At 40.3% G+C, this 26,528-nt stretch overlaps 2 protein-coding genes across 4 annotated transcripts in view; both read left to right on the forward strand.

The window, feature by feature from the left end:
• Window positions 1-26,528, forward strand: part of RABGAP1L (RAB GTPase activating protein 1 like) — a 233,114-nt gene that overhangs the window by 67,001 nt on the left and 139,585 nt on the right. The gene's annotated exons all lie outside the window — the stretch shown is intronic.
• GPR52 (G protein-coupled receptor 52) lies at window positions 9,582-11,133 on the forward strand. The gene has a single exon (XM_066324695.1). The coding sequence runs from the start codon at window positions 9,826-9,828 to the stop codon at window positions 10,909-10,911; it is 1,086 nt and encodes a 361-aa protein (XP_066180792.1). The 5' UTR covers window positions 9,582-9,825; the 3' UTR covers window positions 10,912-11,133.

Consider the following 26,528-nt stretch of genomic DNA (forward strand, 5'->3'; position numbering starts at 1 on the left):
ATCTCTAAAGCAGAATCCCCCTAAAAACACCCAACCTCTATGTCTCTGAAGCTCTTTCTGTAAATTGAGTCATAGATGTTACATTTTAAGCCAGCAGAATGTTTGATTATTCTACTTTTGACTGCCTTTAAAATTCTAGTTGCCATAACAACTTTATTTCTTTATTTTTAGCACATCAGTTGCCATAACAATAAAATATAGCTTTTTGAATGTAACATTTTTCCCTTACTTTTTTTTTTGCTTTGTTTTGTAAAGAACCTTCTTTGGGGGTGAAAGGAAATGTGCTGAACCTCATCCCCTTGTTAGCACTTGGGTTAGAACATTAGCTGAAAAATAAGGCTTTTTTTAACCTAGCCCTATTCCATTCCTATGATATTTTTTCTGACTACTGAGTATTTTCGTAACTTAAACAGAAAAATGAATGCAAATCACTTGTGTAAAACCTTTCCTTTGGAGAAAATTGCTATTTCTCATTCTTATTTCTTTTAGCTAGTGTATTAGAAAACCTTAACTGTTAAGATGGTTATTTCTAATATCTTTATTTCAATATATGGAATGGCTATAAAGTCACTGAGAGGCATTCAGCATGTTGATATTCCATGTTTGGGGCAGTTTGATGTTATATATCTTTAAAATATATGAACAAAGAGACTGACTTCCAGCTTCAAGCCATAATCTTGAGCAGAGGGGAGAGGTTTATGTGTGAGTTTAATATTGGTGAAAGAAGTTGGCCTTGAATTTGGTCTACAGACTTGAGTTCTCCATTCCTTGAGAGTGTCCTTTTCAAAAGGATTTGTAGATATAAGTGTTGTCTTTATATTTAACCTGTTCTTAGTTCCGGTAAAGTATATATTTGATTTCCTTTTATTTAAGAGATGGCAGATAATACCAGGTTTGGTATTTCTTCTAAAATAAATGATTTCTCACTCACATAACATTTTACATGTGCCAATTTCTGACTATAAATATAAATGTCCTCATTATCTAATAAGACAAAATTTGCTAGTTATTGGAAGTTTGAATTAATTTAGATGTCATTAATCTTGAAAAATACTTACTAGATGTATGGTGACTTTATAAATTTTAATTAGATAACTTTTAACTCAAGGTTGTGGTGGGGAAAGTCAGTGATTCTTGCTTTTAGTGGCATTTTCCTAACACCCCTCATTTCTGGGTTCCACGTCTGTGAGTTACTCAGGAATGTTCTTCCACTGTTACTGGCAACATTTTCCCTGTAGATCACTCTCAGTAGGAAGCTATTCCTTGTCCTTTCTCATATATGGATATTGATGCAAGTGTGTATGGATCCATGCTGGAGAAGTGATACCTCTTCAGCACTTCCAGCTGGGAGGAAGATTTGGTCTAAATGAAGCTGAGCTTAAAATCCATAAAAAGAAATTGTGCCACCCTTCAGGTTATAAATAGTTACCATGCCATATCTTTCCCATGTTTCTCTTTCCTATTTCTTCTCAATGTGGTAGTGTAGTAATCCCGAGTAACACCTAGTTTAAAATAGCCCTGAAAATCCCCTATTTACTTTGATTATTTTGAGCTTTTTTGTTCTCCAGAAGTAGTGGAATTGGATTTACTGGGGTTTGGGGTTGCTATCACCACCTCCCCGGTGGACCCTGCAGTAAAACAAGGAGCAGCTCTTTAGTTCTGAACTGATTCTGCCCATCCCAGCAGTTAGAGCTATGACTCCATTGCCTAAATGATTCTGATTGTTCAGTGCTTTTCTGAGCCACCTCTGGCATCCTTGAGGAAGAACTATTTTTAAAGAAGTCTATTAAAGGCAAAGTTTAGAGTGGAATGTGTCAATTCTGTAATCAACTAAAACATCAATTGGTGTGACCAGGCACGTGTTTCCAGCCAGCCTGTCTGGCTTAGACTGGATATTGTTGGGAGGATCTTCTGTGGTGGTTTAACCCAGGCCACATCCATGGAGAGTGAATTTCAGTCTGTTCTTGCTGTGCCATGGATTTGTCACGTAAGAGCTGGCAGTTCACTAAGAACTACTAGAAGAGAAGAGAGTCCTTAGAATACGAAGAGAGAACTAGACTGAAGTGCAGCTATTCTGTGGTGCATCCAAACTTTGGATTTTGAAAGACAAGGGTATGTGGGTTCAATCCTCGTGTTCTCTGCAGTTGCTTTTGCATGGGCCTTACAAGTTGGCTGCCTAATTAAGGCTGCAATAAATTATTCATCAGTTGAACTCATTAAATCAAAACTGCTTGCCTTTTGAAAGGTCATGCTGTAGTTTAAGAATACTGTTTGGCTTGCAGTGGGTGAAAAACTGAAGCAGGCGATCACAATGTATGGGATTTTTTTTTTTTTACATAGCTTTAAAATTTCTTATTCTAGCTCTGCTGAAATGGGATTATTGCTAATAGTGACTGAGCTTATGCTTATCCTGCCAGGGGAGCTGGAGTCCTTTTCAGCATACACTTTCTTGATGCCCACTTGAAATATGCTTTTAGAATACCAACATCTATGGAATGTAATTCCTGGCTTGACACAGACAAGTATTATTAAAAGTACATCTATGTCAAAATATGTCTCTAGAAGGTTTGAGTAAATGCAGTACTAAAATCTCTTATGTATTGTTTTGAAATATGAAAAGTGATTCTCACATGAGAGGAGAGAGCAATGCCACCTGCACTGTGCAGACTAGTCTCTACATTTCAGCATTTCTTTATTTATAGTTCTATTAATTGCTTTTGTCCTGTGATTTAATATTTTAATCATCTCTTGAAAGATGGGAGCAGTGGAGTAAGTTGGTGTTGTTTTACCAGTATCCTTTTCTTTTGCTTTTTTAAGCTGCTGCTAGTGTAAGAGCAGGGGGTTTAGTGTAAGTGGCACATGCATGAAACTGTTTGAGGGCACATGTTTAATTTTTTTGCTTTTCATGTCATCCTAAGAAGTTTTTCTGGTGCTTCTTATCATATACGATCAGTCAGTAAATAGCATCCTCCTGTAGCTTATGTGCTCTTTAAAGCAAAAGCTCTTTGATTCCTGAAAAATGTTAATTATCGCCATTCAGTTGGCTGCACAGCATTTCCCTGAAGTAATTTCACTACTTGATTGATAGTTTATTGCACAGAGTTTTATTTCTATTGATTCAGGGCACAGGAGTTTGGTAGTATTTGTCATCTGGATTGAGCTTGTAAAGTGGGTTCAATTTGTTGCAGGACCATCAATATCATCTTGATGGAAGCTCCTCCTTAAGGAAAATGTTCTTCTGTATGAAATCCAGAGAAATATTTGCTTTGTATGCATCTTTGGGCGGTATCCCTTCCCATGGTGGGGAGGATTGGAACAAAATGATCTTTCAAAATCCCTTCCAACCCAAACCATTCTGGGATGTTATGAAATATAATCCATGAGATCACAGGCAGTAATGTTTCAACTGGAGATTGTAGCCATTTACTCTAAAAACTTGCTTAGTATTTATGAAATACATGATTAATACTAGGAGTGATTTGAAAGTTTCAACCTTTAGAAGCATTCAGTGTAATTGCTGCTTAACAGCATGAAAAGACTGCATGATAAACTTGCAAATGTGAATGCCTATCTCTCTCTACTGATCCACATAAAAAAAATATTTGCCCATTTCTTCTTGTTCTGCATCACAGCATCCTAATTACTTAACACTTACGTGATGCTGGCTAATATTTGCATCATTAGAAGCAGTGCTGGAAAAGGACTGAGCTGTGAGTTCAGCAGAGGAGCAGGCTGAACCTGAGCCTGCTGCAGGAGCAGTAGTAAAAGGCAGCGGGATCATTAACTCCCTTCCCATCTCTTGACCTTTTAGAAGGCTGCTGTCCCCTTCCAGCCTCCTGAACTGCCCCCACCCCTGACTCCAAATTATCCCAGCCTCTTCCTCCCCCACCTTACGGAACCTGCTCTGCTGCTGTCACCAAATCCAGTTTTTCCCTAATGCAGAGAATTCCTGTGCTGGCTTTTTTCCTGTACCCAAGAAGTGAGAGCTCCACAGGAGCATCTGCATTTCAGAACTGCGGCTGTGTACCTGGTGTCTCTTGGTCTCTGTTGCAGCACAGAGTGTGTGCACCACAGCACTGTAAAATGATTTATGGCATTCTTTAGGATCACAGGGTGGGAGGGAGAAGGAAAGGAGCTGGTCTCTGATAGCAGAACTGAAAAATGAGGCTAGCAGGTGGAGAAATGGTTTCAAAGTTTCTACAATATATTGTTTCCTTCAGAACTGACCCTTCTGGGTTTTTACCACTGGCCCAAGTGTGTTTAGTCTTGATGGGGAACCACAGCAAGAAAAATTCTGAGCTGATGGTGGGAGTCACAGGGAGAGTAGTCAGATATTGGAGCTGGGGCCCAGGCAGGTTGTGAAAACTCTGTCCCTGGGGACATGCACAGCTCAGCTGAATGTAGAACCCAGCACAGCATGGCTTAAATTTGGAGTTGGATCTGACTTAGAACTTTGCAGGCCCCCCCTTGGAGCAAGGCATGGGGTCAGATGGTATCCACAGGGTATAAGGGCTTTGAGGAGCCTAAGCTTGTTTGGAGAGAAAAAAAATAAAGGGTTTATTTATATATATATAGATACTTCTTATATCTCATCATATGCCTGCACTCAGGTCAAAATCCCCGTGTGTTGTGTGTGAGCGCGAGCTCTTGGGCAGGTTTTAAATAGACAGCTGGAGTGGGTGGATTTGGGGAAGAGGCTTTATATTCCAAATAACAAATAGAACAGACTTCTGCCTTAAATACAGCACTCATATGACTTCATAGAGCAACTTCAAAAAACAATATGATGTAGAAAACGCTACACGTACGCACCATTTTTAAAGCACTAAATGATTTTCCTTCCTCCTCTGGTTCTTTAAGCTGCACTACAGCTGCAAGCTTTATGGAATAGAATTATTCTGGAGGCATTAAAAACAAAACCAGGGTGTCCATAAGATACATGGACAAGTAAATGCCAGAGGTAGTTATGTTAAAAATAAAGCAAACTGAAAGAAATGCCTTTGTTCTTTAGGCTTAGGAGAAAAGAAAATAAAATGCTGTAAAACAATGAAAAAAAGGAGTTGGGCAGAAAAAATAGAAGCGGGTGAGCTGGTATGTTTATCAACACTGTCATTCAGGTCTGCATCTAAATAGAATAACTACTGTGTTCCTCATCCTGCACTCTCAGCTGCAGCTTCTTGCTCTCATCAGTGCCTTTCAAAAAGATTTTACGGAAATGATTGTTGTCCATTGAATCCAGCTGACCATCCAATAATTTAACAAGGAAAGACTTCAAACTAGGAATGAGTGGTGTGATTGAGATGCTGCTTTGTGCACTGCAGGGATTGCTTCTATCAGTCTTGTTTCCTTACAACAAAGGATTTAGCAAATAAATATTGCTATTCCTCTCCAAATAGAATGACTAATAGATTGTTTTTTTGCTTGGAGCTTCTAAATCTCCTTCCATATGGACTTGTTCTGTCTGAGAAGCTTTATCTGGTTTCCTTTCAGGGTCACACATCACCACTGCTTTCACACCCTTGCTTTGCATATACAAAGCTCATGCTCCTACCACATCCCCTCTTGTTTTCAGCAGGATCAGATGGTGTGAGCCTTCTGTTTTCTGTAGCGACCTGTGTTGTTTCTAGCTGATGTCATTTATAAAGAAGGTGTGGAATTGCTCCTTCTATTCAGCTTGAAGAGGGCTCAGTCTACCAGCTGGATGTAACCAGCCATGGGAACTTCTGTACCATGTAGGATGCTGCCTCGATGACAGTACAGCAGTTCTTCCAACAGAACTTTCCTCTTTCTCACTTCCTTTTCTTAAAACACAAATTAAAAAAAAATCCTGAAGCAGGTTTTGTTTAAAACCGTGCCAGAGGCCCAAATATGCCTCTGATTTCCAAATAAAAAACCTTTTCTCATAGGGCCTTTAAGGTGCAGCCTGTGATACAACATTCTGGTATTGGTACATTTTGTGAACTTCCCTCTGTAACTGAATCATTTCATCAGGACTAGCTGATTTCTGCTTAATTTTCATGTGCCTCTAAATATACTGTACTTTATAAATGTCCTGTATAAATGCGAATGTACTGTAAAACAATAAAATTTAGTGCTGTCAGCTTGGTGCAGTTTACAGTGGGTGCCTGAGGTCATAAAGCCACTGGCAGCTTGCAGCATAACTGGTCTTTTGGTAGTGAAGGAAGACTGCTCATGTTCCCAAAGAAGTCAAAACTCGCCTGCTTTTGAACCACTTTGTCCTTTTAGTTAAAATTTCTTTAGAGGACACATCTTACCTGCATATAGAGCCAACCAGCAGAGGTTGCCATTGATTTTCCTGCTCAGCAGAGCCTGGGTTTCTGTAGCAGACCTGAAGCCTGTGGCTGCCAGGAGTGCTTGTTCTCTGAGCTGAGCACTCTGGGCACGCACAGCAGGCACCAGCTGGGGCTGACCTGGCAGCAAGGTGACTCAATGGTCATCGTGACATTTGCAAGCTTTCGTAGTTACCACTCCTTAAATCTGTGTGGAGCAGGATGTACTGAGCACACAGTCGCTGTGTTCTGCTTTGCCAGGCTGTACCTTTGCTTAGCTCATGTCCCTGTGTACCTCTGGGGCTCCCTAATGTCCATTTTAAGGTGTTTTGGGCCTTTCCATCCCTGGTGCCAACCACAGTCTGTCCCAAGGAGAAGTACCGGTCACCTGCCATGCCTGTGCACAGTGTTTTTCTCCTTCTCCTCCCCCACAGGAGGAATGGGAAGAGGAAAAATAAAAATTGCTCCTTATTGTTCTGCCCTCGTATGGATAACAGGAGCTTAAAGCTGTGCTCGGGGTCTAAATTTAGACATTAAGTCTGTTGTTGCAGCCATTTACCATTCTGAGGTATTGGAGATAGTTTAATTTTTTCTTAAATCCTCTCATAGAAGTCTTTGGAATGATCACATGCCCTTACTGCAAACCACTCTTACACTGCTGCAGTTTGTGCTGCTTCACGTTGCTACAGACTTGTCATTCAGACTTGGACATTCGCTCCAGGCTATACTCGAAATACAAGATGTTCACTCAGGAGCAGCTTATTAAAATTTTGCCTTTGGTTTGCCATGGAACCAGAAGGACTTAAATCACTGTAGTTTTTAATGACTTGGTTGGTTAAAGCCTCCAAGACATCTCTTCTGCTGATCCATAGCCCGAAATGCTGTTCTGTGGTTGGTGTTTTGGTACTTGAATTTGCTGTTTCAGTGTCTTAAGGATGCATGAAGTGTCTGTGTAAGAGAACTGTGATGGTTGTACTTCTGTGACTGGGTTTATTTTTAGGAAGCACGAAGTAATCAAAAGTTCTGAGTACTTAATCGGGGTATAGCTGCATCTGTTTGCAGGAGTACAGAGCTGAGTTAATTGGTTCAGTTTGGAAAATCATGTGTTACAAGTATTTGTGTTTAAACTGATGCTGAAGCTATTAGGGTACTGGTAATACTGGTACAGCATAAAAAGTAGGTACAGGTGAGTTTTGTAACATATATGTGTTCAGTTTGGAAGTAATTAATTCGGGGATGAAATCAAAAAGGGGGCTGTAGTTTTGTTTTTTAAGGAAGACTAGAAAATATGCGTGGAGCTGTGGCAGACACTTTGCCAAGGTAAACCTCAGCAGGTGACGCTTAGAAGGTGCGTGCCCCGTTAATACCGTGCGATGGTTTGAGCGAGCAGTTCGGCGGGCGCCGCTCAGGTCACGTCTGGATCACGCATGCAGCAGAGACGTGTGGGAGCCCGGGCCGGGGGCTCCGGGGCTGGCCGCTCCCCCCGCCCGTGGCGGTGCGGCGGAGGCGCCATTGGATGTGTCGGGAGCCGGGGAGCGGCCGGCAGCGCTCCGGAGCCCGGGCTGCGGCGGGGAGCGGCGCAGCGGCAGCGGGAGGTGGAGCAGGCTCAGGTGCGGGCGCTCGGCAGCCGCACCGCGGTAACGCGACTCCCTGACAACTATTGGACGTAGCGGCTTGCTGAGGATGCCTCTAGGTGAGAAAGCTTCTCTATTGCTTTAGCAGGGAATCGGAGGAAGGAGTGATTTTTGTGCGTGCTCTGTTGCTTATAGACAAAGGGAGCGAATAGGTGGAGATATTCGGGGATGTTATAAAATCTGAAAGGACTTTTCTGTACAACGTGGGGATGCACGACAGGAAATTAACTCCAAAAAGAATGCTTTCTCTCAAAGTGCTGCGACAGAATTGAACATTTGGCTTTTCTAGTATCTGAAATTCCTCCTGAAGACACGGCAAGGACTATGAGAAACATCAGAGAGATCCTGGTACTTTTAAAGAGACTTAAAGCAAATGCCAGCTGAATGACCTTGGAGATCATTTTATGTGGATTCATTAATTTTCACTGCTAGTCTCAGGAACTCTAGGATTGATGATGGTTTTAACCTTTTAGGGGCCTTTGAAAAATCAAGATTGTATACATTTCACTACCTGCCTAATGATTCCTGAACTAATCAAGCATTTACTTAAAACTGAACACAGAAGATACTTTCTTTTAATGTTTTCTCTCTCCATACCTGTGAATGAAATGAACAAGGTAATGTCCTGCAAATAGAAGAACAGTTTTTTAAAGCAACTATTTATTATGCAGATCATCTAATAAATATAGAAACCTTAAACCCCTGAGAAGATGAAGCTGAGCAACAGAATAATGGAGTAGTAAACAATGGCAGCTTTTCTAGTCAAATCAGCATTTCATTAGCTTCCCAGCAGAATGCAGATGGAAGTTTCTGAGCTCGTTGTGTGGGGGTTTGTGAAATGATTCAGTTATTGCTACAGAGGTGAGCAATATCATGGATATACCTGTGAACTCCTAGGTACTGTAGTAGATCTGGCAGAATTTCTAAAGGTGATTCTTTTAAATTGCCATTGCAGAAGTTAAATTCAAGAGGATTTATTTTGTCTGTGGGGACACTGAATTATGATTCTGGCATTTGTAATTGTAATGGACTATAACTGTTTAAAGGAACTGTAAATATTGACATGAGTCTCCAAAATCTATTTTTATTTTTAGATGAATAGATACAATCTTCCTCATTGTATGTGAGATGTATGTTTTCTTTCTTGGGAGCCAGAGGACAAGTCTGCCTCATCCCCCACCTGTCTCCCCCTAAATAAAATTCATTATTCATACCCAAGTAGTGGTGAGTCTATTGGAATTAACCTTGACAAAAATGTTTTCCTTACCTTTCCAATGAATAGCATGGATAAGATTGAATGCCATCTTCTGAATCAAACAAGAAAAGACAGCATTAGAGGATGAACTTTTTCTTTTAATCTCCAATCAGTCTGTGATTTAACCTAAGACATAAAGATTATCTCCGATAGCTGCTGGTCCAGGGAACCTGAGCTGTACTGAGGTTCCTCCTTCTCTCCCTCTTCCCTGTATATACCAAAGTAAACGAGTTTCTCAGGAAAATAAGTCAGAGATTTCCCTCCCCTCCTTCCCTGGGAAATGAATGTGTCTCTTTTGTCAGTTTTTATTTCTATTTGTTTTAGAAGTGCCTTGTGTTTGCTAAAGATGAGTCAAGAGCACTGGAGGAGCTGATCAGTGGCCTTTCTCTTTCTGGCTTTTGTTTCTCTTTTTTTCTTTCTTTCTCTCTTTCTTTCTTTCGTTCTTTCTTTAAAGCCAAGGTGTGCCAGAGGTGATGCACTGATGCTGAGGAGGCATCAACAGCAATGGGACTCTAATCCTCTCCCATGTAAGCACTGGCAGCGTCTGCAGAGAGAGACCGTGAGACGCTGAAGCAGAGTTTAGCTGCTGTTCAGCAGGTCACCTGCTCACTAAGGCTCAGATTGCACTGTTCCCTAAGCACAAAACATGAACCAGTCCCGATGGATTGAATGGAGGACTCTGAATATGAGCAGTAGTGTTACGAACATATCTGAGCACCTCTCCTGCCCTCTTGGATTTGGTCACTACAATGCAGTTGACATCTGTATCCTTGAGACAGTCGTTATTGTCTTGCTGACATTTTTGATTATCGCGGGTAACTTAACTGTGATCTTTGTTTTTCACTGTGCTCCGCTCCTGCATCATTACACCACCAGCTATTTTATTCAGACCATGGCTTATGCTGATCTTTTTGTTGGAGTCAGCTGCTTGGTGCCTACTTTGTCACTGCTCCACTACTCAACAGGTGTCCACGAGTCCTTGACTTGTCAGGTTTTTGGATACATCATCTCTGTGCTCAAAAGCGTATCTATGGCATGTCTGGCTTGCATCAGTGTGGATCGCTATCTCGCTATAACCAAGCCTCTCTCCTATAACCAACTGGTCACACCTTGTCGCTTGAGACTCTGCATCAGTCTGATCTGGATATACTCTTGCTTGATCTTCCTGCCTTCTTTTTTTGGTTGGGGAAAACCTGGTTACCACGGAGATATTTTTGAATGGTGTGCTACCTCCTGGCTAACTAATGCCTACTTCACTGGCTTTATCGTGTGCTTACTCTACGCTCCTGCTGCCTTTGTCATATGTTTCACCTACTTCCACATCTTTAGAATCTGCCGGCAGCACACCAAAGAGATCAGTGATCGCAGAGCTCGGTTTCCTAACCAGGAAGGGGACGCCGCTGGGGAGAGCGGGCACAGCCCCGACCGCCGCTATGCCATGGTTCTGTTCCGGATCACCAGCGTCTTCTACGTGCTGTGGCTCCCTTATATCATTTACTTTTTGCTGGAAAGCTCTAGGGTGTTGGAAAACCCAGCACTCTCCTTCCTAACTACGTGGCTTGCTATAAGCAACAGTTTCTGCAACTGTGTGATATATAGCCTCTCCAACAGCGTTTTCAGGCTGGGACTACGGAGACTCTCAGAGACAATATGTTCCTCCTGTGTGTGCTCAACAGACAGGGATGTACGGGACCCTAAACCAAGGAAACGGGCTAATTCTTGCTCCATTTAAAGGAAACTGGTGCATGTAATCAAATGCTGAGTTTTGGTAGTATTTGTGGTATCTGGCAACTTGCCAGATGGAAATGTTTACTTGAACAGCTTGTCGCGGTTTTAGAGTGAATTTAAAAGGGATCCTGGTAAAGGTAAAGGCAGTAAGAAGGGTCACTGAACTCTGGTGAAATTGTTGGGAGAACAGTTCAACAGAGATGATGAAGAAAGTCAGAAATAAAAACCTTCCAAAGGGCATGATGCAACTAGCACATCAGCAGAGGTTCCTCCTAAAAACAAATTAGTTAGTTACTACCTTACATTTTCCCCTGGTAGACAAGTTGTCTTTGTGTCAGAATGTACTGTAGCCTTCAGAATTTTAATACATTTAAGAGGAAGCAGTCAACACCAACAGTATGCATCTATCAATAAATTATATACTTGAGAACAGTAGTAGATACTGCAGGTAATAATCAACTCTATCTTTGCTCATATATTGTACAATTTTCAGTTGTACTAGAAATCTGCAGTGCATAAACCACACCCTGCTAATGACGCTTTGGGATAAACTGGCACCTCTTGGTACAACTCCCACAGAAGCTCTCCCTCTCCTTTCCCCTTTTTATTTCCGTGCTTTCCCCTTTTTATTCCATTGTGTGCAGCTGGGTGAGTTTGAGGGCACCTCTGAGGTAACCGGAGTTTAAACCATTCTTCCTGCAGGAAGCAGTAGCCCTCCCTGGCTGTCTGCAGCTGCCCATGTACCATGATTTCTCCAGTAGTTCACTCTCTTGACCCAGTTCAATCAGCACACGGTGTCCATGTAGTGTCCTGTAGGGTGTACTGAAGCTTTTCCTTCCTGGTTCCACAGATGCTCCTAAAGCAGATACGATAATGGCACACAGCAGTGTTCAGCACTACTTAGAAAATTAAAACTGATTATTTTCTTTGGGAAATCTAAAGAGCTTACTGTTGTAGCTGTCAGTCTGTTGTGTGAACCTCACTTGCACATACTGTGGGTTTTTTTAAGAGAAAACTAAATTGTGGTCTGTGCCTAATGTTTTCATAGCACGTGGAGTAGGTCAATGCTACAGGATAAAAAAATTTACACTTGCTTTAAGAAAAAGACTTCTGTGCAGCTCTTCATTGGACACAGAGGAGGTGAACAAGACAGTTTAGTGCTAAATACAGGCCAACAGCTCTCGTGTGCCCTTTTGTTCTGAACTGGCTTTCAGGTCCACTGATGAAATATTTTTGATTTTGCAAAGGCACGCATTAGATTTGTGTAATAAATTGCCAGGGGTTCAGATGCATGCCAATCGATACAATATTTAAATTAGAACTTTGAACCAAATGTAATTTTCTTAGATGGTTATTGGCTTTTTAAAAAGGCCCAATTATTGATTATTGGTGCCTTTTAACACTGCACTATTATTCCTTCTTTCACCAAAATGCATATGTAAAGATCGTGCCTATTACTTTCTGTAATGAAAGCTGACCACGTGTGCACACTTGTGGTTTGACTCTTTGTTCTGTTGAGGTGGTTCTGAACCCCTGTACATTTTTTTAAACCTGTAAGAAAGTTGAAACAGTGGAATAAAGTAGTATTATGTCAATCAAACTCAGGTTTGGCTTTAGTTCCCTGGTGTTACACTGTGCTCTGGGAAAGTCCTTTTGGGTTAGGACTCAAGTGAACAACTTCAACCCCAAATTTCAAAGCTGTTTACTTGATGTCTGAAATGTTGGTATTCTGGTTTCTGGCACACGTCTTCAAAGTAGATTCAGACGTGACTTGAAACATTCCTTGAGCCAAGCTGAGCTGTTGCTGACATCCAGCTCTCACAGGTATTAGGGAACAATGAGTAGTGTCCTTCACATGGATCTCGTAATGCTCCATGTCTACAGGAATGTATTTGCTGCCTTGTTTTGACAAGTTCATATTTCTTTCAGGAGACACTTTTGGCTCACTGCTGCTCTGTATGGTTGTGTACCCCCAACTCTTCCTACAAACATGTTTTGGGTTCATGTAGTTTTGTCATGCTTTTGTCATTTTTTCCCTGCTTAGTAGGCTCTCAGCAAGCAGGACTTAGACAAGGAGCAAGGAAACATCTTATTTCTCACAATTCACAGGGCTGGTTTCTTACCAGTAAAGTAATTTTAAATCTGTGCCCCAGAGATGGCCACTTAGAGCTAATGATTTTCATTGGCATTTCCGGTGACGAGTCTGTATGGGACCTTCTAGAATTCAAGAAAAGTTCTGGCAAGTTCTAGTGCTTGAAGTGGAACTGACATTTACTGAACCCAGGTTGTGGGCAGCAGATGTGTTTGTTGTGACTGTGCTACTGTAACTCCAGATGTGTCACCCAAGCAAACTCATTTGGCTCAGTTGTGCCTTAGTAAAACCCTGTTTGTGTGACCTCAGTAAGTGCAGTTGATGTACAGCAACTTTAGGCTTTATTGCCTGAAAATGGTGGGTCAGAGGTAGGGCTTGGCCTCGGGGGCTGCACCAGAAAATTTGCTCTCCCTGAAGGGCACAGTTAGCACAATATGTTTCTCTTTGCCATCCTGTTTAATGTGTGGATTCGTTGGGTGGAACTAGGGATTTCCTTTTTCCTCAGGATGCTCTTGGAGGGAGAGAATATAAGAGAAATCCAGTACCCTGGAACCAGCTCGCAGGTTCCAAGGTTCTTCAGCCCCTTTTTAAAGATTTTGGTTTGTTGAATGCTGGCTTCATGTTGTTGGTGCAGGAACACTAATTTGCTTACTTGGACTCTGAATTTCAGCTGCTGTAAAAGTCACATTTCAGCCTATTCTCTGTAAGTCTCTTGGAATCTGTCAAATTAAACATCCTCAGCAGATTGAAGTATTGCTTTTCTTTTCTGTTTCCCAGGTGACAGGATTTTACCTGGTCAGTCACATGACTCTTTAGATTTACTACGTGTGTTTCATTTCGTGGAAGTGTTTACTAAACTCATGATTTAAAATCTTTATTTGAGGGACATTTTGTTACTGTTTACTAATCTGTCTGAGGATTCCAGCTGGTACTAAATTCTCTTCCAGAATTAGAAGGCTGGGCATTTTAATGGATTTAAAAAGCCACAGAAACTCCAGTCACCCAGTCTGACACTTTTGATTTTCATTCTGTCATTATATAAAGCTGCACGTTCTTGTATGAAAACCTGATTAAACAATGATACTTTTAAAACTGGCTCCCACTTTCATATCCCTGAAGATGTTTATGATTTACAGACTACTTGGTAAATAGATCAGGGACTGACTCAAGAAGTTGATGCAAAAAAATCATTGTTGATAATACAGCTAATAAAAAAAGGAAATAGATGTTAAATACTGAAGAAAGAAATGAAGCTATAAGCCTGATAGATAAGCAAAACATATATACACAAAAAACTTCTTTATGCAGGTGGATTATGTTGTGCTGTTACATTCCTCTGGGATACTTATGCTTGCAGCATACGAGGGGCAATGTCAAGGTCGACTGCTTTACCATTTTTGGAACCTCATGTCTGCAGCCTAATGAAAAGTCCAAGAAACTCTGTAATGGCAGCAAAAGAACTACCAGAAAAGTTTTTTTTTCTTCACCAAATTCTGTGTGCTTCCTTATTTTCTGGCTAAGTAAATTTCTTCTTAAAATACTATTCTTTAAAAGGAAAGGGAACTGTAGTGATGAAAAACACATTGCTATCTTTCAAAGTTTACTTATTGTCTTATAGTAAGATATTTTTTCCCGATTTCTGCTTAAGAATCCATTTTGTAATTGTACTCAGTTCAGCGTGAGGTACTGTGCAGGTTTTGTTTTTGTGCAGTCTTTGTGCTTCCTCTCTTGAAAAGTTGGGAGAAGTTGCTTTATTGAGCTGCTTTTCACAGGTAGTTTAGTAAGACATTTTTAAAATAGTGGTTTTATTGGTTTTATGATTCATTGTCATTCTTTGTATTTGACACTGAAATATCCTTGAGTACACTTAGTTTTTACACTCAGCAAAAGCAGTAAAATGTCCTTTTAAATTAGCTTAGCAGTCCATATTAGCAGTCGAGATTTAATGATGAGCTATTTCCATAACCACTTCATTTCAACATGGAGCTGTTTTATCTTTCCGTATTACAGTTGTAGCTAAACACATAAATACACAGATTCTTTATTTTTATAAAATAAAGATATTTCACTTTTACTGTCCCTGTCACCAAAAGGAGAAGTTTAAGCCTTTGGCTTCATCTCTGCTCCCTGTTCTGTCTGTCTCTCTGGCTCTTTTTTATGGATAGAATGGTGCATCTTTCTACTGAAGAACTGCATTTGATTGTTTTCTTGGGATTGTTTCACTGAAAATTTTCATGGGTGTCATCTGAGTGGCCAAACCAAACACGGCTTTGTTAACTAGCTGCCAATTAATTTGCAGACCTTTCCAGAAACGGCAGCATCACTGGGGTAGTGTTTTCTGACATTTGCAGCCTTGCCTGAAGCATTGCTTAAAGATAGCCAAAGATTACATGGGTTTTACTAAACCAGATATGGAGTTCAAGTAAACCTGATTTCCCCCCTCCATTCTACATAGACATATATAATTTTTTTCTGAGTATGTACTGAATTTGTACATAGATCTCAGCATTTAACCAAAGCCTGTGCCGTTATTGTTGATGGGGTGAAAGCGATCTAGAAGGGTATTTAAGAGGAGCTTCCTACGCACAGATTTTTCTACTCACTCGGTAAAGCAGTTATTCCCACCTGATGTTAGGACAATCCCCTGAGCTCCATGAGCTCCAAGTGCTAAAGGAGTGGGATGTGAATGGAGAAGAAACTGTTAATGCCTCCATACCCCAACACAGCCCTGAGGAGATCCTGAAAACCGGCACTTTTACATGCATCATTTATTTGGGTTCCCTCTTTGGGCGAGTACTGTGAAAGGTAGGATGAATATAAGGTGCTTTCAGCTGCACTGATGGGTGGCTAGGAGAAGTAATGTCAGGCAGTAAAATCTTTGGGACTTTATCTTAGTCTTACACTGGCTGTTGCCAGACTTAACCCTCTGGAGCAGACCGTGACAGCAGGGCTGCAGGCTCTCGTTTTAACCACCCTGAGAGACTGACTGGACAAAAAAAAAGATGACAGGGAGCAAAAGGAAACTTTCCTAATTGCAGTGATTGCCAGGGAAAAGAGTTTCTTTTTTCTTGTGCAGTGCTCATCCCTGTCTCAAAGCCCACAATCTGGAATTTACAGCTGGCAGTGTTAGAAAAAGAGACAAGGTTTTGAGAAGGGGAAGCTCAGAGATGTCCATGCTGTCATTTGAGGGCACTCCTGCAACTTGACAGCAGGAGTTCTTTTTTCAGCAGCATTGTTCTTTTTCCCTTTAAATGAAATGTCTTTTTTTCCCCTTCTGTATATTATTTCAATAAGCACAAATTCTTTTCATCATGGAAAAAGTCCATTTTATGAGATATTTAAGTAAGAGGACAGGATAATGGTTTGGACAAATATAACAGAGGGCCCTAAGTTACTTGTGAAAACATGTACTACTTCAGATTTCACACACTTGAGGCAGGAATGTCTTCAAATACCGGTCCCAGGTGAGGGTTTCCACTCCTTTACCATCTCTCCTGTGTTGTTTATGCTTGTGCAGGCGTTTTGAAAAAGTCCTTCTTGTGGAGCAACTAAATTTAGAATGCTAAATGGACAAATGATGTTTTCTCTGCTAGAATAGATTTATTCTGACTTAGGAGAGGCACTTGCTGAACGTCCTCATATCTGGATTGTTTGGGGTCATTGGCAGCTCTGCACAAACCCATTTTTGGGTACTGGTGTGTGGGGCTGAAGCATGTGTCTGTCCCCTGCTGAAACTCTTCCTCATGAAGTGAATGCTCTGCAGATGAGGTGAGAGACAGCTGAAGGCAGCAATGCCTTAAAAACTGCCTCAGCAAGACTTTTTTTGGATCTGTGGCTATCAGGGTTTTTAATGGTGAGGATATTGGTTGTAATTTAAGAAAATAAGAGAGATCTGCATGCCATGAGTAATGAATTAAGTCAAGAACAGGGTAGTCTGGTTTGCATCTGTGCCCTCAACAGCCAAAAGTCTCATCTTCCTATGAGAATTTTATTATAATCAGATTTTCAGGCACTGCAGTTTCTATAGGGAGTTTCGATGCAACTGTATGTACGTAAGGATTGTAAATAGTCCCCTAATGGCAAGGTTTCTGTGGAAGCTCTTGCTGCATTTCAGGGGCTTTGGGGGCCACTTTGTTGCTCAAGTTGCATAAGTTCTAATTGAATGCTGAAATTACCAAAGCCAAGACAGCAAACACAGGCTGTAAATGCAAGATGTTTATCCAAAACTCTTTTCTCTGTAATACTGGGTATTTGATATTGTCCAGGCAATTATCTCATGTTGGCCTTTGAAGATGCCTTACAGAAAAGAAAGAAATCTAACACAAGTAAGCAGAACTACATGCTGTCATAATGAAATTATGTTCAAGATTTTTCATTTTTCAACTCAGGACTCACATATTTTCTGTGATTTCTTACTTTGGGAGCTCGTAACCAATTTATTATTTTAATTTTCTGGCTGTGCTTTACTTCACCTTTGGCTTCTGGGTTTTAGAAGTTCAGTTTTAAATTTGAATTTTCAATCCAGTTTTGCTGGTTTGTAGCTGTATTCTTCACTTGACTCATGTAAAAACTTCTACGGAGCATTGGAGAGGTTGTGCTCTTGAAGGAACTTCATCCTGTCTGAAATGTACTCAGGCTGCATTTCCTTGTATCTGAGAGAAGTACTGCTGTACCTCATTCATCAGAATTCAGTGTCTTGGAGAGAGCACAGTGACAGATAACAAGTTCCCTGACATCCTCTGTTGGGCTGAAACATCTGCCTCTGATTTTGTTTGTAAATGTTGCTAACTAAAGAAACTCTATTTTGGTGGTGAATCAGTATTTTGGATGGGGTTTATGGAGATAATTCATCTGTCTGTTATATTTGCTCTGGTGGGGGAACAGGAAGGTTATTGCCTAAATGCTGCTGGAAGTTCTGTCCACTTCCCCCCCCCCCCTTTTTTTTTTTTTTGGAAAAATATGTCTGTGATGGTTGGTCATTGATATAATTGGATTTCAGTGATCATCTTCTTCTATGAAATTCGTTGCATTAGTAATGCCTGTAATATGAAAATAAAAATCATAACCAAGTGCTCTTGTAATAATGGTATTGATTTTCTTTAAAAATAAATTATACCAAAATGGAAATTCTTTACATTGGTATAATTTTTGAATGTACATTTGAAATGTGTGGTATGTGAAGGGGAATAGCTGCTGAAAATTTGTTTGGGAAAGATTTGGATTTCCAGGGACAGATGAAATTCAAGAGATGAAATGTAAATACTAATTCTGAAGAAAAGCAGGTCTTGCTTTTCATACAGTAATAAAATCAATTGAATCTGCTTTCTGTCAGGGAATTTGGGGTTTCTGTACATCACCTCATAGAAAATAATTTAAGGAGCCATGGCTTACCAAAAAGTGTTGAGATATTAGTAATTATAAAAACAAGGAGAAGATCAGTAGGAATCATCTCTACCATCACCATGATGTGCCTAGACCTTGAATCCCAGCTGTGACTAGTCAGTCCAATGGTAGTTACACGGAGGGAATTCTGAGGAATGGCAAAGGGACTCCTTTTCTCTAGGGGAGAGTTCAAGTATCTAGGATTTTCCAGCTTAGAAAAGAGAATTAAGGTACAGAGGACTGTGAGAAAATCTGTGAGGTTGGGATTGTCCTGGGGGAGAACTGGATATGATTATTCACTGTTTCTGTTCCAGAAAATGAAACCCAAAAAACAACCAACCCAAAAATAAAAGAAAAAAGAGGGTAGCACTGTGGAAACAAACTGTGTGTATAGTGAATCATGGGATGCATTGACCAAAGACTTTCTGGGTGGTAAAAGCTGAAATGGGTTAAAAATTCCAGCGAGTTTAGGGAGGAGTGCATCTTTATATGTGTGTGTAAGGTGGCAGTGAGAGAAGTGTCAGTATCATCAACTGTCTCCATCTTTTCTTGCTACAGAAGCAAAATACCTTCTGGAAAAGCACCAGCAAAACAGTGGTAAAGGGAACTGTGTTGCTAGTTCTGAGATCAAGTATTTACAGATACACTTTTACTTTAAAAAAAAAAAATATATATATATATATACAGTAGGTTAGAGCCAAGCTATTTTATAGGCAGTCATAGTAGAGAGGGCTTTTTAACCCCATGTAAATACTAGGACTTTTTAGAAGCCAGAGGGATGCTGCAAAAGCAGGGTTGCTGATTCTCCACAAGGAGAAGTCCAGCACCCCAACCAGTGTGCAGCCAGTTCAGCAGAAGCCCAACATTGGAAAACTTGTATCCAACCTATGGGATAAAAGAAAGGGATAAAAGACTGGCACGTTGTATTCAAGAAGGAACAAAAAACTCCTTGATAAAATCTCTTTACCCTGGCAGCCTGTTGTGGCTGACTACACGTAGTTTGCAGTTCCCAACAACTAACTGCTATTTTCTCAAGTATTTCTGCAGTCCCCAAAGTTAATAAAGAAGCACCAGGGAAGTGGAGGCAAGCACCCAAATGAGCTGTCATGAGGATCCAGTCCAGCAACAGTGTTCCACTCCTGACCAGCAGAATGTTACCTGTTGTCTGGAATTACCTGTTATCTATCAAGAAATAAAACCAGAACTCAAACTAGATCGGGAAAGAACTGTCACTGATGTATTTATAGACTTGGAAATAGCTCTGCCTGTCAGCAAATCTCCAAAACTATATATCCTTGTTAGCTTTTTAGAGAGGAAGGCTCCATCCTACTCTTTCATTTCAAAACTGGATCAGTTAACATAGGTCTGCCCCTAGTAACATTTTCTCATTTGATAGTTATGTTCTGTGAATAAAATGTGATAATTTTTTTTTTGGTGTGGTTTTGTTTGGGTTTTTGTTGTTGTTGTTTTGTTGTTGTTTGGGTTTTTTTGGTTTGGTTTTTTTTTGGTTTTAAGGTGGATTTTTGGTCTGTCCTTTGATAGATTTGAGTGCCTAAATCATGAGGTGGATTCTTTGTGCTCCAGTTTGTTTTCCTGTTTTGCAGCTCCATGTACTCCTGCACTTTCAGACTAGCTTTAATAGTCTTACTCTTCTTCGTGTTGTGGAAAAGATGGGAAAATGTCAGGCAAAATTGCAGTTTTGGATGTCAGTGTTTAAGTTATTTTGATGACTGAGTTTGTCTTTTTCATTTTCATAGAGTACAGTTTCTCATCATGCTTGCAGAAGCCTGCAAGACCATGAGTATTTTCGGTTTTTTCTTACAGAGTAATTATTATTTCAAAAGAAAAGTGCTTGTACAGAAAATCCTGAAATTTCAGGTGGATATTTGGATTATACTGTAGGGTTTTTTTTTTTTTTTTCTCTTCCTGTACTGGAAATATTGTTGTCACTGCCAGTTTAAAATACTGAAACAGGAAGGTGTGGGCACTGGCAGGCATTTCTAATATGTCTTTGCAGTCTAGAAATCTTTAAAACTTGGCAATATTTTTATCCAAAAGCCTTTCTGCAGCTTTTGAGTATGATTGTCTGCTAGTGCTGTTAGTTATGTACATTTTTATAGAAATCAAACCCAGTACAGGTGAATATCACTAAGTTACATTCACCGCTCATTCCTGCTGCAAGAAAATTCCCATTCCCTCAGGGGAACCTTGGAACTTTAAGGAAGTTTGACTCAGCTTTGCACATTCAGCCTCACAGTAATATAGCAAACCCTAAAACCCTGATTTTTCTGCAGCTGCCTCCATGACTCCCTGGATCTCCTTCCCCATAGCCTGGAGTGGAGCAGGAGCATTGCTAATGAAACAAATGTGCATTTGTGTTTGCATGCTCAGCTGGAGACAGTATGGTAACATATGGGCCAAAAATCCCATTTCTCATCTCTGTTAGAAAGTACTGCTAAGAAGTCATAGACTGTGAAAGAGGAAAGGGAGAGAACACTTAGCTCTGGTTTGCTACATCACACTTCACATTTTCTGTCTGTTTTTGCAATAAGTGAATTAATGGGCAGGGTTTGAAAACAGCTTTATTTTTTTTGTGCATGTAAAAACATTAAGTCTAGGAATATTATGCTATAGTATTTCACATTAGTAAAAAAACCCTTTAAATATAGATTGTTGTGGTAAACGCAGAACAGCTCAAATAATAGCTGTGGGTTATACTTTTAAAAACTTGGTTTCTTTGTCGGGTCTTCTCCTTCCCCCTAATTGCATTGCACTGCTTTGATTTTTTTTTTTTTTTAATTTAACAGGATATTGCCTTTTTTTTTTCTTGAAGTGAAATACGACCATATGAATCTAAAAGGTATTAAACCATTCCATGACTAGATGAAAGATTAAGTCTTACTTTTGTTGCTGTCATCAGTTACTGCTCAGTTTGTCTGATGGACTGTTTGAAAATGCAGAATTAGAGTTGGAATCTCAACTGCTATAGGGAGTATGTGGGGGACTTTTTATGCAAAACCTTCTTTTCTATTTATATGAAACTGTAATCTTAAAAACAGAACACTGTTCTGTAACTGTTACATGGTGTATAGAACTGCTGTTAGATATTTGCTTCCTTGGCTGCTGCTGCAAGAAGCCTTTTTTTCCATCCTGCGAGAACTTTGTGCATGAGGGAAGGTTGTCAGCCACACTTCAGTTTATGATTCTTCTGCATGAATTGTCCACAACAAAATAACCTCGTGTGTTTAACTCAACAGGTTGTGGCTCTTGCTGTTAGAGCTGGACAGAATGATTTACCTTGATTCAGTCTCTTCACTTTTGGTTCGTTGCAGCAGCATCTCTGGCAGTGTTTGAGTTGACCTGCTTTCTTATTAATCATTTCCTTCCAAAATTAGGGCAATATTAGCATACATTGTGTTAAATTTAGATTCCATTCTTCTTGGAGTTTGATGAATTCAGTTAGGTTTAGAATGGGAATTCAATACTTTGAGCCATGGAATTGTATCCTGGTTTGGTAACCTCCATTTTTTAGGCGTGGTTTGGAAGATTGGTAGCAAAATCTTTGCTCTGAACCCTAATAAAAATACATGTTCATAGTATTGAATTGTAACATTTAGAAAAATGTCACTAACATTGAACATGGACCCACTTGTTTATTTCTGCTAACAGATGAGTAGTTTTGGTAAACCAGAATGATAGAAAACTTGCTTTCAATATTGATAGGGCACTTCTTTTTGGTTCTGGTATGATCTCTTGTTTTTAGAGAAAGAAATACTGTTTAAAGATGTAGTGAAAGGCTGTAAAAATGGGCAATATTCAGTTCACACTCATTTCATTATTAGTTAGGTAACTCACAGGAGGTAAACGTGTGCATAGGAAAAGGTGTAAATGCATCGTGAGCTGGGGTGAACAGAGAATGTCCTTCCTTCTCAGCCTGTCACATGCAGAGATCCCATCTGGGAGCGTGCAGTGAACTCCAGATTGGGGCTGGAACTCATCCAGTCAGTGTTAGTGAAACCTTGAAGCAAACAGAACAAAGCACAACCCGAGCAATTCTTTCCCCAGCACTGACCCCTTCAATGACAAAGTGGGTTTTAATGAGTGATACTGCAAAGCATTCACTCCCTTCAGTTTCCCTTCAGGAAAGGTATAAGTTTGAAGTGTCATCAGAATATTTTGCCTAAAACCTTCACCTTATTTGTGAGAGTGTTTTCTTTGTAATGTTATCACATACTGGCTTCTGAAGCAATTGGTTTTTACACTTCTGATTAGCTAATTTATTTCTCTCAGTAGGGCAGAGTGTGTAAGAAAAGAGAAGCAACTTTGACTTGGCTTGACTTCACCTTTACTTGGTTTGATTTCTCTAAATTTTTTTTTCCTCTGAAAATTATTTATTTAGACCTGTGAAGGAGAAGATTACATAGAAGAGCTTGTTGCTTTTTTAATTCCTATATTTTATTACTAAAAATTACTTAGAAAAAAAAAGATGGTTTTTTTGGTGGTCTCAATCAACCGCTTTTTCTCCTGGTTGTGCATCATTATTTTAATCTTGAAGAAAATACCTGATGATCCAAATTCGATCTGTTCTGGCACCTTCTCAGTCTCTAAGCTTATATTTTCATATTGTTTAAACTTCAACTAATATTTTTTCACACTTCAGGGATAAATTCTCTATCCTGTAACATATCTAAGATAACCTACCTTTCCCCCTCAGCCCCCCCATTTATTAAGGTATGACCAAGAGCTGATCCAGATTGATTCCAAGCAATTTTGCATTTCTTGATGGTCCTTGTTTACCTCTCAAAGGTTCCCTATTCCTGGCACATCAGTGACCTCACTGCTCTTCTTCCAAACCTCAATATTATAAGTATTTCCACAGGGAAAGATCTTGAAATTTAAAGGTCATTCTAAATGGCTGCTAGAGTGGCAATAAACAATCAAGAATAGCTAGGATTTTTGGAGACAAAAATTGTATCTCCTGGCTTTTAGAACTTTGGATATTGTGATCTTTTTTGAGGTGTAGCAGAGAGAGAACAGCACTTGGATACCTGGGGATTTAAAGTAAAATTCCCAAACACTCACTTGAAGCTCCTAAATAGACCTGGCCTGATTTTTCAGGATTGCTGAGCAACCCAAAATCTCATACAGGTAACTCAACAACTGTGGATTTCTTACTGAAACAAGCAAATAATCTTCACAGATATTCTGTAAACTTACTGAGATCTGAAATTTGATTATTTTCTTTCAGCTCATATATTACATGAGGATCATTTTTTTTAGCCAAGAGAGGTGTCTTGGTTTAGATGGACAGGTGTCTGCCAGGGAAGATTGGAGTCTCCCTTGGAATGTAAGTCCCTTTCCCCCCCCACCTTTCCAAATTATTATAAATCTGCAATTAAAAGGCTGTCAGGCAAAGATTAGGGAATAGGTATAGCAGTTCTTTACTAGGGATATTAAAAATACAAATGTTGTAGTACAGAAGAATAACCAAGCAAACAAACAAATAAGAAATCCTAGAAAACTCTGACAGAGTCAGAATTACAGCCTGACACCCTGTTGGTCGGGGTGTTGGAAAAAGCCCAAAAATAAGCCCTCCTGGAGTGGCAGATGTGGTCCTGTTGGAAGCAGAGATGGTCCCATAGAAAGAGTCCAGTAATGATGAGGTGGATCTGGTCTTCCTCCAGGAATCCGGTGGAAAACTGAAACTCTGGTGACACTTTTTTGCTCCTTTTATCTAGGTGAAGATGGTTTGGCTCCTCCTCCCTGGGTAGAGCATCCTACAATAGGATGATGTAATGTGTCATGTCATTGGTGAGCTTTAATGGCCCATTAACAGAAGATATCCCCTTGAGGGTAGTGGAACAATGAACAGAGATAAGAAACACTGACTCAATTGAGCAACACTGACCCCGGTTTTTATCAGCTGGCTTCTTATCAGAGAAGGCAGTTAACCCCTCCCCAACCGAGTTTCAGCCACTTCTTTGTTTGAGTTAAGTACTCTTAAGTATCCAACATTTGATCTCCTTGGTAACTTATGGCGAGAAAATTCTTTAGAGTGAAAAAGGGACAAACCTAACCCCCAACAAGAGGAATTACTTATATAACCTAAATCCACTTTCCAGTTGTTGTCTCCTGATGGTTACACTTCTGGCAGGAATACCGCTATCAGTTAAATATAATGGGTTGTTTTCATTCCTCCTATTTCTCCTTCATTTACATAGGTATTTTTAATTCTGTTTACTTTATCATTCCACTTCTTCTGATTCTCCCTTTTCCATGTAGTTGCATCCAGTATTTTTCAGGCTTGTCTAGCAAGAAGTGCTCCATGTTCTCCTGAGAGCATTGTAAGTGGAAGCCAAATTAGTGGAAGTGAGGAAGAGCTGTTGCAAGAGGGGACTGAAACTAATGGAAGTTGGAATTCTTCTCAAAGTTGTGTTTAGGTGGTTCCTTCTAACAACAAGGTGTCAAACAGCACATTTTCTGCTTTTTAGTTTAAATTGGGAACTGCAAGCCTCTGTGACATGACAATTAACATAAAGCAGTTGTAAACTGAGAAGAATTTTGATGCAAGACTCTCAGTTCTACTCCAAAAGAGAGATTTTTAACTGGATCAGAAACGTGGGTGAAAGGTTGAACAATATGAGGGAAATGAAATGAAACTAAACAAATGCTGGAGCCTGTGTTTGCCATTGCTTGTGCAGTGGTGTCACCCATTGCACCCTCATGGAGAGCTTGGTCTGGCTGCGCTGTGTTTCCATTAGACTTATTTTTGGATTGGCTGTGCCCCTAAAGTCAGCAGTCCCACTTTGTGCAATGTCCAGGGTGGGTGACTTTGCTCTTCATCTATTACATAGGAGACTGGTATAAGAAATAAAATAGGAGGTAACAAGTGGGTGGGAATAAATGACATTTCTGCTCTGTTGGAACAGACAGCAGTTTTTCTCCTATCTCCTTCCATCATCCAGTAGAGATTTCTTTTAAATTTCTTGTTAATGTCAAGAAGCAGAAAAGATCTATTCTTTCACTCTGTTTTTTTTCCAATTCCACTGTTTATGTAAGAGAACAATTCTGTTAGAAATAAGAGTTTTCTTAGAAGTCAGTACTGTTACATCTGTAGGTGCTGTCTTGATTTGAGCAATAATAGCTGTAAAACAGGGTTAGAAAAGTATCAGCTGAAAAACGGTGTTTGGGAACACTTTGTTCACTCAGTCTCTGGGAATTCTTGGTGTGAGGCAAGACTGCACCAGAGTGATCAGCAGCATCCATCATCAAAGGAGTGAACCAATGTCTTTAGTGAGCCAGGAATGTAACTTCATTGAAATGAATAATGCATTTTAAAAATTTTTAAGTTTTAGAACTCCATTTCTTAATATTGTCCCCGACATTCGCACAATTCCAGGCTTTTATGGGACTGTGTGAAAAAGGGCTTTGCCAGAATTGGTATTGGTATTTTCCTAGCTTGTAGGGAGCAGGACAAGAGGACACAGCCTCAGGCTGAGCCAGGAGAGGCTCAGGTTGGACATCAGAAGGAATTTCTTCATGCGAACAGTGCTCGGGCATTGGAAGGGGCTGCCCAGGGAGGTGTGGAGTCCCCATCCCTGGAGATGTCCAGGGAACAACTGAACGTGGCACTCAGTGCTCTGGGCTGGGTGACAAAGTGGGGATGGGTCATAGGTGGTACTCGGTGATCTTTCAGGTCTTTTCCAGCCTAATTGATTCTATAATTCTGTGAAACTGGAAGCTTAGCACAGGCTTTCCCAGCAAAGCTGTCACTGTGTTTCTCAGGATAACCAGACAGGCTGATTTCCGGAGTTTGGAAATTTTCCGCCTTAAAGTGTGAAGGAAACTTCTGCTTCTGATGAGGCTGCATTTTCTACAGATCAACCCCAAAATACCCTGCAACAAAAACCAGGAAGAAAAATCTTACACTGATGCTAGTGACAAACTCGTTCCCATAAATATAATCTGAAGAATCAGAAAAGTGGTGTGAAAACTCCGTCCTGGGGAGTCAGCATGCTTCAGAATGGGTCTCTGTAAAATCTGTGTGAAGCAGGGAAGCATTCAGCAGTTCTGTGGTTACAGCCAGTGTTCTAAAATCTGAGGGGTGCTGCAGCCTCTGGCAGAGGTAACTGGATGCTCTGTCTGAA

The sequence above is a fragment of the Sylvia atricapilla genome, chromosome 9 (genome assembly GCF_009819655.1).
Source record: "Sylvia atricapilla isolate bSylAtr1 chromosome 9, bSylAtr1.pri, whole genome shotgun sequence".
Lineage (NCBI taxonomy): Eukaryota > Metazoa > Chordata > Aves > Passeriformes > Sylviidae > Sylvia > Sylvia atricapilla.